The sequence below is a fragment of the Triturus cristatus genome, chromosome 8 (assembly GCF_964204655.1).
Source record: "Triturus cristatus chromosome 8, aTriCri1.1, whole genome shotgun sequence".
NCBI classification, from domain to species: Eukaryota; Metazoa; Chordata; class Amphibia; order Caudata; family Salamandridae; genus Triturus; species Triturus cristatus.
Window position 1 is genome coordinate 1,461,616,957 of NC_140591.1, and position 18,990 is coordinate 1,461,635,946.

The window sequence follows — 18,990 nt, forward strand, 5'->3', positions numbered from 1 at the left end:
AATCACAGTAAGGAACTTTTCAACGTCGTTTGAGAGTTCTCCTTCCCATCAGCCCCGAGAACATGGTCCGCCCTTCCAAGTAACTCTGCGACACACTTTTAAACTACTTCCACAATAGGATATCCACCTTCTACAACAACTTCTAATCCCACCCTCCGACTTTGATTTTAACAACCTTCTCTCTCCAATGTACACCAGCCAACTACCAACCGCATGGAATGCAGTCACCACACAGAACACCACAATCATCATGACCTCCATCCACTCTGCAGACCCTTGCTCTCTCCACTTCTTCAACCTTGGAAACAAAGAAATTGGCACTAAACTCACCAGCATCCTCAACGCCTTCATCAACACGGCTGCCTTTCCCGACAGATGGTAACACGCAGCAGTCAGACATCTCCTGAAGAAACCTCCACTGACCCAAGTGACCTCAAAAACTACTGCCCCATCTCGCTGCTTCCATTCCCAACCAAAGTCCTTGAGAAGGCTATCAACCACCAACTCACTGAACACCATGAACAACACAACCCACTCAACGCCTCCCATTCTGGCTTCCGCACCAACCATAGCACTGAGACCGTCCTGATCACCGCCACTGACGACATCAGAACCCTCCTCGACTGGGGGCAAACAGCTGCCCTGATCCTCCTAAACCTCAGCAACATTCAACACTGTATCCCACCACACCCCCATCAGAAGACTCCACCGAGTCTGCATCGAGGGAGACTCTCCCAAATGGATGGCATCCTTCCTCTCAGGACGAACGGAGAATTTCCCTACCACCCTTCACCTCCGAACCTAAAAACATCATCTGCGGCGGACCCCAAGGATCATCCCTCAGCCCTACCCTGTTAAACACCTAAATGGAACCCCTGGCTGACATCGTCAAAACCCACAGACTCAACATCAAATCCTATGCAGAAGACACCCAACTCATTTTCTCGCTTACTGAAGTTCCCTTCAACACCAGAACAAACTCCTGCAATGCCATGATGAGTGTCGCTAACTAAATGAGGACCAACTGCCAAACACTTAACACAGACAAGCCGGAAGTGCTGTTTTTTTCATTTTAAGTACGCCTCCCTGTGGGACTACAACTGCTGACCTCCCGAACTCAGACCCAGACCCACTCCTACCGACCAATCCCGCAGCCTCAACATCATCCTGGACAGCAAAGTCACCATGAAGTGCCAGATAATGCAGTCTCTTCCGCCTGCTTCCACACCCTCCAGAAAATCTTCCAATCGATCCCCATCAAAACTAGAAAGACAGTCACTCATGCCCTTGTCACAGACCAGCTAGACTACGGAAATGCGATGTATGCCGGAATAACCTCCCACTCCTCAAGAAACTCCAGACTACGCAGAACGCATCTACCAGGCTCATCCTCAACCTCCCCAAACAGACCTGCATCACCCCCCTCCACAGGAATCTCCACTGGCTTCCCATTCAGAAGAGATGCCAGTTAAAGTTACTGACACACACCTACAAAGCCATACTCGACCAGGGATAAGCGTACATCAACCACCGCCTGAACTTTCACCAACCCACCAGACACCTGCGCTCCACAGCCCTAACCTTGCACACACCCTCCACATTCGCTGAAGCCACAGTGGAGGTCATTGCCTTTCCTACCTCGCCACCAAGTTCTGGACTGGCCTACCCCTCCACTTGCGAACCTCTCCCTTGCTGGTGAAATTCAGGAGGGAACCCGAGACTTGGCTTTTCGACTGTGACTAGCGAGACCTCTGTGCCCAGATAACTTCTGGGGTGAAGAGCTGCGCTCTATAAATACAGATTGATTGAGAAGATCTGACTTTGTTTCTTGTAATTCTACACTGTAATTTCTCCAGCATTTTAGCTCGCCTCTTGTGTGCTCCAGTGTTAGTTCTTTCTTAAAATCTCCTCTTCGTCATATGAAAAAATTGATGTTTTAATCTTTTTTTTAATGTAATTTTCTCTTTTTATATGTATTTATCAGCTTACACCTTTATATATTTAATGTTTGTATATTCTGCTTTCTTTTATCATTGTTTTTGAATGAACAAATAAAGCTGTGATGACGAACTGTTATGGTACTTTTAAATGCTTTTCGCATTTTCTTAAGTTAAGCTCTGTGCCAAAGCTACCAGGGGTTGAGTTCAGGTGTATATTACTGAAACCTTTACTGGACCTAACAAGGACAGTGCCATTATTACGTGTGGTGGACTACAATCCACCCCAACTGGTGATCCTGTTTCTCACAGAAACAAGATTAAAGCATACATAAAGACTACTCTTTTCACACCAGACAGCCTGTGTACCAGCAGCAGAGACATCTTTGAGCTCTGGTGGGTGAAGAAAGGGAATAGACCGGCTTGCCCCATCTTTACAACTGTTCTTAGCAAGTGAGGTTAGGAAGGAGAAATGAGTGAGAGGAATTGTGCATGTCTGGACACTCCCACGTAATCTAGTTGTACACAGATAACATACTTTTGTATCTTAAAAAAGCATGTGCATAGTTTGGACCACTGCTAGTCTGGTCTGAACACGCCCAAATATAAACCATTCATATTTCCACAGAGGCTGAAAATACGAGAAGTTCTTAACTGCTAATTAAATGCGCTTACCTATACAGTATAGCAAAGGGCAAACATATTCAAGATAGGCAACCTTTTTGCGTAAGGCATTCTACTGACATTTAGTGATATGTGTGGAAATAAGACTCTACCGGAATGTAGCAATGACTTCACTGTTAAAGAAATCTGGCAGTGTGGTGGGCACTGAACTTATTTGCTATGTAATACTAAATACACTACTTACACAGAATGCAATAACACCCCTTTACCGCAGCATCACAGACCAGACAAAGACTTACCTCGCAACACTTTAAAAAAAATTGGAAAGTGGATTCAGAAAAACTGCTTACAAATACAGAATAGTCTGCCGCAGTAAAGTTGCTATCGAAAGACTCAATAAATGAACATTTTAAGCTGATCTGATTTGATATACTGTACAGGTCCTCAATGACACCACAACGATCCCACAAGATATATGCGAATACGGTGGACACATGCGTAATGTGCGTAGCTAGTGATGCAGACGTTAAGAACTAAGTTTTGCAATTTACCAGTGTTAAATGAATATTGGAAAACAGTTACTAATCTCGGAACTCACAGGCAGATTTATCCTGTGCAGAATGGAAGCCTGCATTCTGGGTTTAATCAAAAGAGCGCCCAAAGTGAAGCGGGAAAAACATTTATAGATGACGCAACAATGCTAGTTAAAGAAAAATGCCCAGGTCCTGAAAATCATCAATGATGCCACAACTAGGGGGCGCTAGAGGGCGCCAAACCAAGATGGCCGCACAAGAGTGAGGCTCCCGCCAGACCGGGCGCTTTCAAGATCCTTTCAGCTATCCTGACCAGGCTATCCTCTGCCTCACCTCCACGGCTGCATCCGCAGTGACCTACGCTGCGCCCCGATACCCGCCACGTCTCTGGAGCCCGCCGGAGTGCTGAGATATTCGCTGGAGTTCCCCCGGCCGAGAGTGAGGGCTCGTCTGTGGCCGGCGCGCTGTGGGAGACGCGCTCCACGGGAGCCCGGTGCTCCGAGGCCTTCACGACGCTGGGCGGCTCCGACGTGTGGGGCTGCAGTCGACGCCGGAGGATCGGCGGCCATTCCTGCCTGGGACGGGAGCTCTGCGGAAGGTAGGCGGAGACATCTCCGAGGCTGGGCCGAACCGGGGGGCCTTTCGCCCGCTCGCCCTCCGCTGGTTGAGGCCTGCACCCGGGACTTACGCTCGCAAGCTGCCGCTGACCCCGCTTGGATATCCGGGCACGGGCTTAGGGGCTATCCTATTCCTCCCCTCCCCCTCACGCATCCTCGGGAGGGGAGACACCTAACCGGGGCCTGGCTGCCGGATCGCACCAAGTGAGACTTAGGAGTGCGGCCTCGGTGGCGCACGCTGTCCCGCATTGACCGGCGGTGCGGTCTGGGAGGCCGTGACGACTGCTGCCCCCACCTCGGCGACTGGGGCTGCGGGTGGGGAGGGTTTGCGACTCCGGAGACGGGTGCTGCTTGGAGCCCTTCGCCCGCCCTATACTACGGGGGCCGCGCCCGGACCGGCGGACTACCGACCACTCCTCGCTGCTGCTGCTGGCCTCCCTGGGGGGCTGCCTGGGCTGGGCGGATTGGGGCCCACTCCCTGCTGTCCTGCGAGTGCGGGCCGAGGCCTGCGGGGCCCTGAGACTGCTGCCTCGTCTGGATCGCCCCCCCCCGTGCTTACCTGCTGACGGCGGAGTCGCCCCGCCCTCCCTGGTCGTTCGGTCGCTTGGGGGCTGCCCCTGGACCGGCCGCCTCCCTCGCTTCCACGATCCTCGAGGCGTGTTTGAGGAGCCGCACCACCCCTATCCCCTCGCGGGGTTGTGGCTTGGCTTGGACGGGGCCCCCCGCCTCGCCTGGACTGCTGGCGGGGTGAACTAGGCGAGTTCGACTGTCGGGCACCATGGGACGCAACGACGCGCGACAGTCCAAGCTACCGTTTGACGCCCACAAGGCCCCCGCGCCGGCGTCCGAGCCTGGCCCATCCGCCGCTGGCCCTCCTGACGAAGACTGGAAATCTCTCCTGCTGGGATTGAAACAAAGCCTAACGACCATAGATTCTAAAATTGACACCATCACTACCAGGCTGGATGGTGTAGTGGCCAAACTGGAGCGGCACGATACCCGCATCAAAGAGACTGAGGACAGGATCTCCACATTGGAAGACGGCGCCACCTCTACAGGCCGACATGTTACCCAAATGGACCGTCTCCTCAAGATAATTGCGGACAAGAATGAGGACCTAGAAGCGAGGTCCCGTCGCAACAACGTCCGCATCCTGGGCCTTGCGGAGACCACCAACACCGGGAAAATGGAGGTCTTCGTCGAGAACCTGGTGGCCGACCTGTTCGGGCGGGAATCCTTCTCCCCACACTTCATCGTGGAGAGAGCCCACAGGTCCCTCGCTGCCGGCCCCCCCCTGGCGGCCAGCCTCGGCCCATAATTGCACGCTTCCTTAACTATCGAGACCGGGATGTGGTGCTCAGACGTGCGCGAGAGATGGGAACAGTGCTCTACTGCAACACTACGCTGTCCTTCTTCCCCGATTTCACTGCATCGGTGCAGGAGGCCCGTCGGAAATTTGCTGGGGTAAAAAAGAAACTGCAGGCCCGGGAGATTCCGTATGCAATGCTATACCCTGCTAAACTGAAGGTCTCACACCAGGGCAAACAATTGTTTTTTCAGCAGCCGCAGCAGGTGGAGGACTTCCTCAGGCGGCATCGTGGAGACTCGGCAGGGGGGGCTGCTGGGCCGCGGCCCTCTCGGTCGCCCTCGCCGATGGAGCAACAGGACTGAACATATCGGGGGGGCTGCTCCCCCCCCTGACTCACGCTGCTGTTGGGACTGCACTTGCCCGAATGGATCAACGTCACTCCTGGTGAGGTACCTCTCTTTGTTTCATGTCAATGACACTAGGCTTGGTCGTTGTTATATTTTGTGCCCGGTCGCCCACCTCCGTCCCACATTGAGGGCCTAGTGTAACTCTGGGTTCCCGTGGGTGCAAGTAGGGAGGTGGTTGGCAGGTCTGGCGCCCCTAGAGTACGATCCCCCAATGGGCGCACCCCAATGTACCCCTTTCCTCATCAAGGCAGGGGTAGTTACTGTATTTTTTCTGTTTGTTAGGTTGGGTTTGATGGGGGGGGAGGGGATGGGTGGGTAATGTGTACCCGGCCAGTTGGGGTAGCCGGCGTGGGTGGTCGAATACTCCGCTCTGCATCTGGGTTATCTGTCTCCTCAGTACAAGATGCGGGAGGACGGGTGGGGGGGGTAGTTCAATGGGGTTTTGTTATGGAATTCGTTACGGAGTGCTACGAGCAATTGCAAGCTGTGAGAACATGCCACTTATGCCTTTACACGGGGGAATGGGGGACTTAACTGACAAGCGCCCTGCGCAGAACTTTCAGTTGCTCTCATGGAACGTGCGCGGGTTAAACAACCCGAGGAAGAAGAGGCAAGTCCTGAGCTACCTGACTCGGCAGGGAGTGTCCGTGGCCATGCTCCAGGAAACGCACCTACAACCGGGGATGACCCCCCCATTTGCGTCACGATGGGCTGCGAACAGGGTGTTCTCGTCTTACTCGAGTTACGTGAGAGGAGTGACCATTCTAGTGAGACGTGGGATGGGGTTTACGCTGGCGGGTACTGAGGTAGACTCTGGAGGGCGGTACTGCATGGTTTGGGGGACACTACACTCGCATACGATACTGTTTGCCTGTTACTATGGCCCCAACACGGATGACCCTTCCGCGCTTCTCACTATGTGGGGTAAGATTCAGTCCCTAGGTATTTCCTACATTATACTGGGGGGTGATTTCAACACTGCACTCAAGCCTGGGATAGACAGGTCGCACCCGCAGGCGTCGCACTACACGCACACACAGCGCGCGTTGTTGAACATAGTGGACGAGCACCGCTTAATTGATGCTTGGAGGCACTTCCACCCCACGCTCCGACAGGGCACCCACCACTCCGCAGTACATTCCACCTGGGCGCGTATTGATTACGTATTCCTTTCATCGGGCCTCTCCCCGTGGCTGGGTGGAGCGCTTCATCTGGCTCGCACATTCTCTGACCACTCTCTGGTCCTGCTGTCCCTGCGTATTCCCCTCGCGATCTCCCCATACCTGAGTTGGCGACTGAATCCTGCACACCTCACAGATTCAGTGTTTCAAGCGGAACTTGAGCAAGACATAAAGGACTTTTTTGAGCGCAATATAGATTCCGTTTCCAGCCTTACTACAGTCTGGGAGGCGTTCAAAGTTACCGTGAGAGGGTGGTGCATAGCTAAGGGAGGTGGTGTCCTTAAGTTTCTGCGCGGAGATTTATGCAGGCTCGAGGCTGAACTCCGTAAGTTAGAGAACGAAATGGAGCGGAATGGGCGAGAGCCTGGCACTGCAGCGCAGATGCGAGAGAAGCTAAATGAATACACGGAAGCTGCAGCCAAAGAGAGTAAGTTTCTGGGGAGACCCTTTGTCTCTCGAGTGTATGGCGAGGGCGACAGACCTGGCAGGGCATTGGCCACCGCAACTCGCTCCCCTAGGTATAGTAACTACGTTGCTACCTTGCTGGATGAGCATGGCACCCCGCAGCGGGATCTTGCTGACCAACTCAAAGTCCTCACGGATCACTACACTAGGCTATACACCTCCCACAGGACCGCACCGATTGTATTGCATGATTACCTCGATGACACCGCGCTTGCATGGCTGGGCCCCACACAGCAGCAGTTCCTCCATCATACACTGGAACTAGATGAGATAACGGATGCAATTATGTCCATGAAGTCGGGAAAGGCGCCAGGGTCGGACGGGTTACCGATCGACTTCTACAAAGCCTTCAAGCATGTGCTAGCCCCCATTCTACAGCAGGTGTACTACTCTTCATTAGAGGAGGGTTCCCTGCCAGCCACGATGCGAGAGGCCCTCATAACGTCTTTGTTAAAACTTGGTAAAGCGCCGGAATATTGCGACTCCTACAGGCCCCTCTCGCTGTTAAATACAGACGTTAAAATATTAGCGAAGGTCCTGGCTACGCGCCTTAACCTCTTGATGGAGCGCCTCGTGCTCCCAGACCAGGCCGGGTTTGTTCCCAACCGTGCAACTTCTCATAACTTGCGCACTCTTCAGGCGGTGATACAGGATATTGACCCGAAGAGCGAGGCAGCCGCGGTCTTTCTCGACGCCACTAAGGCGTTCGATTCCCTTGAGTGGGATTACCTCCTGGCCTTGCTGGAACGGATGGGCATGCCCTTCAATTTCCTGGATTGGATCCGACTGTTGTACTGCCGGCCCCGAGCAATGGTGCTGCTTAATGGTGCCCGCTCCCCCCCATCACGATTCACAGGGGTACCCGACAAGGATGTCCCCTCTCCCCGGTGCTGTTCGCACTTGCCATAGAGCCCTTGGCGGCCAAACTTCGGCAGCATCATAATCACTGATCTCTCATCTACCCTGAGCGCCAACTGCTCATTGCACTATATGCGGATGACATGACTCTTTATGTGCATAAGCCGCGTGAAAACTTGAACCCTTTGCTGCGGGAAGTCACTAAATTCGGTGCCATCTCGGGGATTCAGATAAACTGGACGAAGTCGGCCTTGTTCCCCTTGACTGACAACACTACGCAGTTCCCCCTGGATTACCCCCTGGTGTGGGAGCAAGAGGAGATCAAATACCTGGGCATCCAGGTGACCAGAAATCGGGAAGCCCTGATTAGAGCCAACTACGGGACTGTTGTGGATAAAATCACGGACAAAGTTACCCAATGGATTCGCCTCCCATTGTCAATGGCGGGTCGGATCTCACTGATCAAAATGGTGGTCCTTCCCAAGCTGTTGTATCTCTTTACAAACATACCATACAGCCCTGGCGCATATTTCTTCCGTGCCCTCAACTCCCAGCTATCTCGACTCATCTGGGGAGGCAAGCAAGCCCGACTCGGGCTGCGGACCCTTATGCTACCTTACCACCAAGGGGGGTTTGATGTCCCCAATTTCCAGCGATACTATGATTGCGCACAGGGTCACTTCGCCGCCTATTGGCTTCACCCCCCCCCCCCCCTTTATGGCGCACCTGGCAGTCGAAGATGGATATATGAGGCCGGAACAACCTTCCGGATATTTATACACGTCAGCCCGAATAGAACATAGAGACCCCACCACGGTCGACTGCACTGTCAGTGCCTGGAAACGATTGGCGGAACACATGGAAGTGAAATTCCTATACTCCCCTCGCATGGCCTTGGCACATGATCCAAGGGTGAGTGTGGCCCGTGAGGAAATTGGCCGTAGAATGCTCGCAAAGCTTGCGGTTCACACCTGGGGGGACCTGTACCACCAGGGGAGTTTTCGCGCGGCGACACACTTCTTCGGGGATACCACTCCTTCCGTTATGGATACCTTTCTTTACATTCGGCTCCGGCAAAATATCAAGGCGGTCACGCCCGACTTTCCGAGCGAGCCTGATACCGTGGCGCCCCTACATGCCCTGCTGCATAAGGGGACTCCGACACATGTGGTCCCCATGTTATATAACCACGCGCAGGCAGCCCCGTCCCCCCCCCCCTCTCCGAGCGCGTAATGACTGGGATTGCGATCTGGGGGAACCACTGTCGGACGCTCAGTGGGAGGAGAGTTGCTCCCATACCAGCGCGGTGACGGGAAATGCCCGCCTTCGCCTGGTTCATTTTAAATTTCTGCATCGTCTCTACTTTACACCCGCTAAACTACACCGCTTCGGACTCCGGGACAATGATTGCTGCCTACGCTGCAGAAGACCAGGGGCGGACTTCATGCATCTGGCGTGGTCGTGCCAGGCCGTTGCCGCCTATTGGGGGGAGGTGTTTGCAGCTCTCACTGAAATGATTGGGGTAAGCATTGCTCCTTGTCCTAAGATTGCCCTGCTGGGCCACTCCAACCCCGCTGTTAAGGCGCACCGGAAATTCTTCGCGATGGGCCTTCTGTTGGCAAAACGCCACGTCGCATGCAGGTGGGGGCGAGGGCGAGCGCCTAAATTCAAAACTTGGCTGGATACGATGACAACTTGGCAGGAACAACTGCACAACTATTCGGACCTGTTACCTCACAAATCGCGCCCCAGGGACCTTTGGGGTCCTCTCACTGCGTATCTTCTAAAGACGCAGTTCCCAGACGAGCCCACGACAGGCGCGAGTGGGGATGTGACAGTGGAGGGCCCGTCCACCTCGTCGGCTCCAGCACCTAATCCACTGCCAGCTGACACTGATTTAGCCCCCACCCCTCCCGCACTCCTTTAGTTCCCCATACATGCTACGCCTGCACTCTCGCTACACTCGGCTGGGCTTCACACGTCCCGTGGGATCGCCTAACATCCACAGGCTACACGGGTGGAGGGAGCTGCGAGCTTATTGTCCCCCCCCCCTCCCCCCCCCCCCCCCACCCCACTACGGCATAGCATGCACAACACTACAGGAAGTAGCATCATGTCATGTTCTCTACTAGGGCCATTGCCATACCCTCCCAGATCACTTGACGGTGCCTTGGGGCGTGGGACGTCAACGCCCTGGTTGCTGCCTGCACTCCATAGCGTGATACACGGCCCGCACAGCCAGGCGCCACACTGCCATGAATGCCTCGTACTGGGTGTGGTGGATCTCTGCTGGAAGGGCACAGTTTATGTAGCACTTGTTTGGTTCCGGTATTAAAGTTGAATGAAACCTCATGCTCCTCATGCTTGATCACCTCATGCAGCTCTGATTGTTCGCTACTACATGCTTACACAGTTCTAGTTCCTATGCTACGCGGCCGGCCCGTCTGGGTTGTAGGCGACATGCTGTGTAAACCAGTGGTTGCTTTTCAAAATATGCTTATCGATGCCCCCACTGCATGTTGTCGCTGCCGGCCTGATCATTCAGGATGTAGGCGTACAGCTGTGTACTATTTCTTCATGCTCAATAAAGGTTTTTGGGAGAAAAAAAAAAAATGATGCCACAACTAGGGGTGTGGCAGAGAAAACTAATTAAGTGGGCTGAAATGGAAAAAGAGGCAGTCTTTGTAACAAAGCATAGGTGTAACATCCTAGAAGGGAATACTGTTGCCACTGAACCAGATAAATGACAAGACCCTCTTAGACTGCAAACACCTGATCAGGTCGAACAACCCGAGATTCACTAAAAGAAAAGACAGATTCTCGTATAGCATTTCCTCACCAACAGAACCTCCCTTCCCCATATAAGGTGCACACCTTGAGAGTCATATGTGAGGACTGATAGGAACACTTGATTCACACAGAACCCTATACATAATAACCAAAAACACAACCGTTGATACGGCACACTGGTTAAGCCCAGACCTATTAGGCACAGAGTAGGCTGATCCTACCTGATAGTACTATATGATGACTAATCACAGTAATACGGCCAATGTTAGTTGAGTTTCATTGTCATTGATTTGTTACTCATTGTAACTAACAGCAATCATAAATGGAACAATTTATCAATGCACTTCTTTCAAATGGGAAACCAATAAACACACACAAATGTTTCATATATTCTAACACTTCTTAAAATGCATGTTATTTGGGCTTTTGTCTTCTCTGAACTACACTAGTTCTTTCTAAATGCCAGTGCTTTTGTATTTCCTTTGATCTTAATTTTATTCTTATTAAAATGTGTTGGTTCTTTTCTTTTTCATCATTTTGTTAGTGTTGTAACTGATATTAGGCAGAGAAAAGACCTACTATAGAGCCAATGGGGAATTGATGAGTCACCTGCACATGTGAGGTAGTGTAGTTGCCCTGATAGCAACCAAGCCATTCTTTTGGTAATTCAGCTGGGTTTAGAATGAAATAGTTCCTTTAAACTATGAGAAGCTGTATGGGTGGAAAGTTCTGGACTTACGGCGCTACAGTTGTTAGGGCCCAATTTTATATGTGGCACAATCCTCGTAAATGGCTACACCCAAGAGCCATTGAAAAGGTAAGGTTAGGAAACGGTGGAGGGTGATGCCTTCTTAATTGGTCCACGTCAGTGGATAATCAACATCAAGAGCATTGCTCAGAATGAAATTACTTGTGTTGTTTTTATTTCTGGCAGACAAAACAGGTATAAATTGTGAGAGGAAAAGCAACAAGCCGACACGTGTTTCGCCCTAGTGGCCCATTGGCCTTGGGCTTTTTCAAGGCGGTTTTCAGTAAATAACAAGGTCTTCCTGCGGATGAGATAGATGAGTCTCTGCGGTCTCAGGGAAATCGGAGGAATGAGCTGTCAGTCTGACAGCTCATTCCTCCGATTTCCCTGAGACCGCAGAGACTCATCTATCTCATCCGCAGGAAGACCTTGTTATTTACTGAAAACCGCCTTGAAAAAGCCCAAGGCCAATGGGCCACTAGGGCGAAACACGTGTCGGCTTGTTGCTTTTCCTCTCACAATTTATACCTGTTTTGTCTGCCAGAAATAAAAACAACACAAGTAATTTCATTCTGAGCAATGCTCTTGATGTTGATTATCCACTGACGTGGACCAATTAAGAAGGCATCACCCTCCACCGTTTCCTTCCTTTAAACTAACTCGCTCCTGTGATTGAGTCTTTCAGAAGCATTGTATATGTTCATAAAGAAATGGTGCGCCTGGCAAATAACTCCTTGATTATGAATGCTGCATGTTGAGATTTGTCTACAAAATGCAGCTTCATTATTATTCCCTCAGAGAGGAGAAGATGCAGGTCTTTGTTTGTGAAGCCATAAACAAAAAATACATTTTATAGCCCCATTTGTATTCAAGTGCGTTAACAGTTTGACTTGTTTTAGTCCATTGTGTTGTACTCTGTTGCAATAGAGTTTACATAGCACTTTCTATGCCCCTTGCAAGATGCTAACAAATTAAAATTTGCCATCAATCTAGCAAAATAGTGACACCTTCCAAGGAATTTCTTGCTTTTTTCTCAACAAAATCAATGACGATAGGATCAGGGAAATAATTGTATTATGTGGCTGGAGGTTTACTTGGAGGTTGTGCCAGACTAAGACAATAGACATTTATAGTTTGAACTAATAGGTTATTTTTTATATTTTTCTTTTATTCTTTAGTTGATCAAGTTTCTGCGCAGAACCTGACCAATCAAGAGAGAATTGAAAACACCATTCAACTCCACAATGAAGAGGAAACAAGAACTTTAACGCAGGAAGAGAAAGATAATAAAGATTATCTAAAGATCTTATTTGAGAATTTGGTCTTTATGGGCAAGCAAAATATTCTTTTGACTGGACACCATGATGATGAAGATGACAACTTTGAGGATTCATTTACCCCTGATAACTTTCAAGCACTTATGGATTTCAGAATGAATTGCGGTGATGAAGTTCTGAGGAAGCGTTTTGAGATGACTGCTGTAAATGTAGTCTACTGTAACAAGGAGCAACTGAAACAAATGCTGGAAATTTGTGGGAGCTGTGTTAGGGAAGAACTCATCCGTGAAGTAAGAGATGTTCATTTTTTTTCAATCATCATTGAAGAGGTGGTGGAAATGGCCGACGAAGTCTACCTGCCTGTGTTTGTACGGTTTATTGATGACTCCAACAACTTGAGAGAAGAGTTTTTAGGGGTCTTACCTTATGAAGCTGATGCGGACATCTTGGCTGCCCAGTTTCACGCAACAGTTACTGAAAAATGGGGGCTAAATATGGAATACTGCCGAGGACAAGCATATGTGCCTGATCACAAATGTACTTCAAACATGAAAGTTGTGGTTAATACTCTCTTAGAAAAGTACCCTAAAGCTGTTTTCTCACTCTCGTCCTCTTGTGCCCTGAATATCTGGCTTGCAAAATCCATGTCCATCTCCAGTGTTTCGTTTGTTCTGGGAACAATAGAGGCAATTTGTATGTTTTTTAATCTCAACCCACTCTTAGTAACTGTACTGGAAGATACCATTACAGATGTTTTTCAAAACAATGAAGAAAAGGGTAATGAACTAAAGGACATTTGCCGGTCTCACTGGGGTGATCGGCATGATACTTTTGAGATTTTGGTAGGCATGATGCAGTCACTAGTCATCTTCTTTGAAAATATTAGGAAAGATGCATCAACTAAATATACCACGTACATACTAAGGGAGGCAAGTTCAATTTGGTATTCAGTTACAGATTTTGAGTTTGTTGTATCTGCTGTGGTTTTAAAAAATGCACTTTCTTTTACAAGAGCTTTTGGAAAGAATTTGCAAGCATTAACGTCTGACGTTTTCTTTGCATCGGGTAGCTTAACTGCTGTGCTGCATTCGCTTAATGAGGTGATGGAAAACATTGAAGTTTATCATGAGTTCTGGTTCGAAGAAGCCACAAATCTTGCAACAAAATTGGACATTCCAGTTAAACCCCCAAGAGAGATGCTTGGAGTACAGCTGCAGAATGAAGAAAGCAATGTGTTAATTGAAAGTTACTACAAGGAGATACTCAGTATTCCACTGGTGGAAAACACCATTCGTGAACTCAAAGATATATTTTCAGAGCAACATGTAAAAGCTCTAAAATGTTTATCTCTTGTGCCTTCCGTCATGGGGCAACTGAAATTTAGCACAAGTGAGGAGCAGCATTCTGAAATGTACAGGCATGATCTTCCGAATCCAGACACACTTTCTGCAGAACTTCATTGCTGGAGGATTAAGTGGAAGCACAGAGGAAAAGATGTGGCACTGCCAAGTAGCATAAATGAAGCTTTACATTTGCCTGATATGAAGTTCTTCCCCAACATGTATGCTTTGTTAAAAGTTCTATGTAGCCTACCTGTGATGAAAGTTGAAAATGAGAAATATGAAATTGGACGAAAGCGATTGAAAGCATATCTAAGAGACACTCCAAGTGCTGACAGGTCAAGTGACTTTGCTTTACTTTACGTAAACTATGACGTAAAAGTTGACCTTGATTTTATGGTAGATACCTACTTGCAACTATATGGGGATACAGTAGAAGGCCTTATTGCTTCAAGTAATTCACAAGAAAGTACGGCTGTGTCAATATAGTTTGAGGTACAGTAACTGTATATAAGTGAGCACACGTTTTCAAATGTTTTAATACTATGACAAAAAACGATAGTTACTATATGTTTTTGCCAAAATAAATCTTGAACTGAACATTCTATTTTGGCTGTGCTATCATTATCTGGAATGTACTCGGAAGGAGAGGAAGGAGAATCTTATCTTTGCTACTTTTGTCTATTAACAAAATCTGAGTGTAAAGTTACCCAAAAGTGTGAAGTTGCACGTCTTCACTCTCTAAAAAAAGGTTAGAGCCTAGCTTAAAAGAGTAAGTTACTACTAAAACAACAGTAGTAAACCTAGCACCACACATAGCTTACCCCTGGTTCTGTAACACCCTCCCATAGAAAATCATGGAGGCAGGGGCTTAAATGTAAATCAGATAAAAAATAATGCTAAATAAAATCATTCAATTTTTTTAAAAATAGTTAATAATATAAAGAAATAATTTAATGTTAGCAAAATTATATATCAATAGAACATATTTTTATTTTAATAATAAAATATTCAAGAACTTTTTTGCATTGAAAAAAATAATTTTTAATAAATATAATTATATTTTTTTAATTCTGTACATCACATTTAATATATAATGTGTAATAATGTTTTTTTGCTTTAGGTCGGGATTTTTTATTTAACTGTAAGAAGAAAAATGTCAATGTAATTTGATACACTTTAAAAAAAAATATTTGAACATAGTTAATAGTGCTGCTGCATTTTCTTTTCAACTCTACAATTAAAATAAATATATGAAAATAATTTACATTAATATATGACAAAAACCTGTTTTTACAAACTTGTTCCAACTTGAATACCTTTCCCTCTTCTTTGCCGTTCAAATATCTCTGCCACTGCTGTCAAAATCTCCTTATGGAATAGTATTGGCATCTTTTCCCTATAATTCACCATGTGAAGGTCTCTGCCCCAACTGTGCTGTCTCCCTATGGTAAGGTATAGAAAAAGTTTAAAAAAATGTATTCAACTCGGAAAAGGTTTGGTGAAATATTTTGATGTAAAATAATAAAGTAAATTAATTTTATATATTTATTTTAACTGTGGCACTAAGAAAAAAATCCTGCATCACTATTATCTATATGTTAAATTAGAAAATAACTAATGTTAATTATAATAAACTACATTCAAATAATTTTTCTCAAGGTAAAATTTAAGAATGAAATTCCCACCTAAAGTAGAAAAACATTTTTACTATGCATGTATAATTATAAAAAGTGATGTAAAGATTTAATATTTAATAACATGTACTGTTGCACTAAGTATTAAGTGCAAAAAAGTTATTACAATTTAATACTTAAATTAAAAATATGTACTATTTTATATATAGTTTTAGCATTAAATTATATTAATTTATATTTTGAACAATGTACATTAATTTCAGTTAAAGTTATTTCCTTTTGGGTTTTATTTTAAGCCCTCAACTCCATTGATATTTATGTGCAGGTGTTGCAGTACCAATGGTTGGCCGTGTGTAGAGCTGAAGTACTTTTGGGTCTGTTTTGGCTTTGGTAACGTTTTGAAATGTAGTTTGTGAATAGGAATGGGGTTACTCTTTTGTGAGCTGGTAGCAATCTGTGATCCTCCCTTCGCCACTCTTTACCTCTGCCAATGTCCCTCTCCTTCAATAGTACGTATTCCCCAATTTGCAGCCACTCCCATCTGTCCTGCCTACATTTACTGCTAAAGGGTACACTTACATGTGCAGAGACTCTCACTCGGGTGGAGATCTCCAAACGGAAAAATTAGGAGGGACAGAAGCATAAACTCTGCACGTAGGTTTGTGATTAGCATTTTGTAATATGTTTTGAACTACTATAAAACTTACTCCAAAATGCTGTTTGTGAATAGGCTATTTTGTGTCTTAACCACGTTACTACACAAACCTCCAAAAGCAGGGAGGAAAACCAAGTGACAATAAAGAACATATGTAGCATTTAGGTATGAAATTGCTTTTGCCAACACAATGTTTCTTCCTGGGCATTGATCAGCATATGATCATGTTTTTTGCATCTTTAGCTAAAGCTTGAATTAATTGTCATGTTGTTAAGACAATCCCAGTTTTGTTGCAAGAAAATAAAAGTAATCACCTGCTCCCACTCATCTCTTTTCAAATTCAACATTAATTATTTTCAGTACTTTCACTGGGCTGCATAGACATACCAAATGACCACATTTGTTATTGATAGAACTCTGTTTGCTGTATCAATGTGGTACTCTCTCAAGTGATCAGGTGTGTTACCTTTTTGAGCCTCCATTAATTTAAAGTCCAGTACTTAATGTATTTCATATATCCTTTTATTAAATAATACATTTTCACTGTTAATCTTTGTTTGCAACCCTTTACAAATATTTCACAGGTGCATTTTGGGAAATCGGTTTCCTTCATCAGGTGTTATTCCCAACAATACCAATTTCTGTAACCAATATCAAATATATTAAATACATGTAATGCCAGTAGCTGAACAATGTCACCAATTGCATAACTGAAATTCTTGAATCACATTTCTTGAATTATTTAACATTTAGGCATTTTTTTTTACTGCTTTTACCTCCAAAATCAAAATGAACCCATATCCGTGCTATACATACTAACTTTGTTAATTCAGGGTTTTCTGTTTTTATGAATAACCGCTGACTTTTCTGAACCATGTTTGTTGTTACCAGTGTTACTTGATTGTTGAGAAGGCTGCTAAAGTCCGTACTTCTCTGCTAAATTATCAATTGTTTCGCCCAATTGTGAGGCACCATCAAATCATACCTTGTTCTCTATATCAATTACTTAGTTCCATAGTGTTTTTCCTCTTTTCATGAAATGAAGTAGCATCACTCTAGGTAAGCCATCTTGTCTATGTATTTGAATTTGAAATGCCATTCTTGAAGCAATAACTATGTCCCCGTTCCAAAAGCCTTAGCATTTTTTCTGAATTTCTTAGATACTGTAATCCCATGTTGAATCAGCTATCTTAAATGATGAGCAAAACGTTTTTCCATTCTGTTTTTAGGTTTTGCCCGAGGCAGTGCATGCTCTGTCACTTGTGAGATCTTGAGTTAATTAAAACTTAAAAAGGGCTTCAAGCCTGCCCATTACTTACCATTGGCTGGCTCCATCATCAGTCTCACTTCTTTTCATTGGTCAGTGGCTGCTGGTTTGGTTTTGCCAATCTACCTAGGATGATTTGAGTTTCACCTTTGTAACGCCCTGAACGTCTCAGGATCGTTTAACAGACACGATAATGAGAACGCAACCACTTGTGAAGGTTTAGTTATTTTAATGAAGGCAAAAATAATACAGGGAATAAACAAAGGTTATAGTCACTGGAATCCTCCAGGCTAAGTACGTTACCAGCCCACAGCACGGATGGTCCTAACCGTCCTCTGCATATACGCCGATCCCGGCGTATGCCAACAGAGGGCAGAAATGAAATGGCCGACAATGCCAATCGGTAGGCTGCGAGGGGCACGAAGAGTGTTGGGGAGAATCGAGGAGTCAGGGAAACACCCAGCCGGGGTCTCTACCTGAAGGGAGCAGCCGCTCAACCTCTTCCTCAGACTGCACAGGGACGCGGAGTCACCTCCTGGTGATGCGTCACCGATACCCCAATCACAAGCAAAGAAGACTGAACCGAGAGCAGCTGCTCGATCGATCCTGTGGACTTCCGAGTCTGTAACGCGGCAAACACCTCCTGGTGTGCGTTACAGCTGGCAGTCCCTGTATCTCTGGTCGGGCTGGGAGTTACGACTCCAACCAGCAAAAGCGCCACTGCGCTTTGACTCAGCCGAGTCAAAAAGCGAAGCTCAATGGTTATCCGGTAGAGCTTCCGGGTCCTTCACAGGTGACGATGGGGCAAGACACGGCCCAGGGAGTAACGACTCGACCTACCTCCGTTCTTGCCTTACTGGAGCACCACTCCGGAACACTGCTCTTCACTAAGCAGGTACGTCGGTGTAAACACAATATCCGACAGCGTTGTACCTCCCGGTTCCTCCCTTTATAGGGCGTGTTTTCCTTGAGTTATGTAACAGCTCTCCTGTTTACATAAGGGCGTGTTTTCCTTGAGTTATGTAACAGCTCTCCTGTTTACATAAGGGCGTGTTTTCCTTGAGTTATGTAACAGCTCTCCTGTTTACATAACCTCTCAACCGCTAAGCATCCTGGGAGATGTAGTCCGTTTTCGCTGGTTACCGTTTTCCTCCCCTCGCATGACAGGAATTCTTGACAACCTTCTTCCAAAGTACTGCAGGGAATCGATGAGATCTTTTGGATCTGAGCGTGTTTATTACTTGCCATTGGTTGGCTTTATCGTCACTCTTTTTTTCTTTCCATTGGTCAGCGGTGTTGTACCATGCTTATTACATTGTGTACACGTTCTTGCGCGCAGCCAATG

At 46.9% G+C, this 18,990-nt stretch overlaps 1 protein-coding gene across 1 annotated transcript in view; it reads left to right on the forward strand.

The window, feature by feature from the left end:
* The window catches only part of THAP12 (THAP domain containing 12), a 139,026-nt gene extending 124,335 nt beyond the window's left edge, over positions 1-14,691 (forward strand). The window contains exon 5 of the mRNA XM_085623280.1: positions 12,648-14,691. Coding sequence (XP_085479406.1) covers positions 12,648-14,575 — 1,928 coding nt within the window. The 3' untranslated portion in view covers positions 14,576-14,691. The remainder of the gene's footprint in view (positions 1-12,647) is intronic.
* The last annotated feature ends 4,299 nt before the right edge of the window (positions 14,692-18,990 follow it).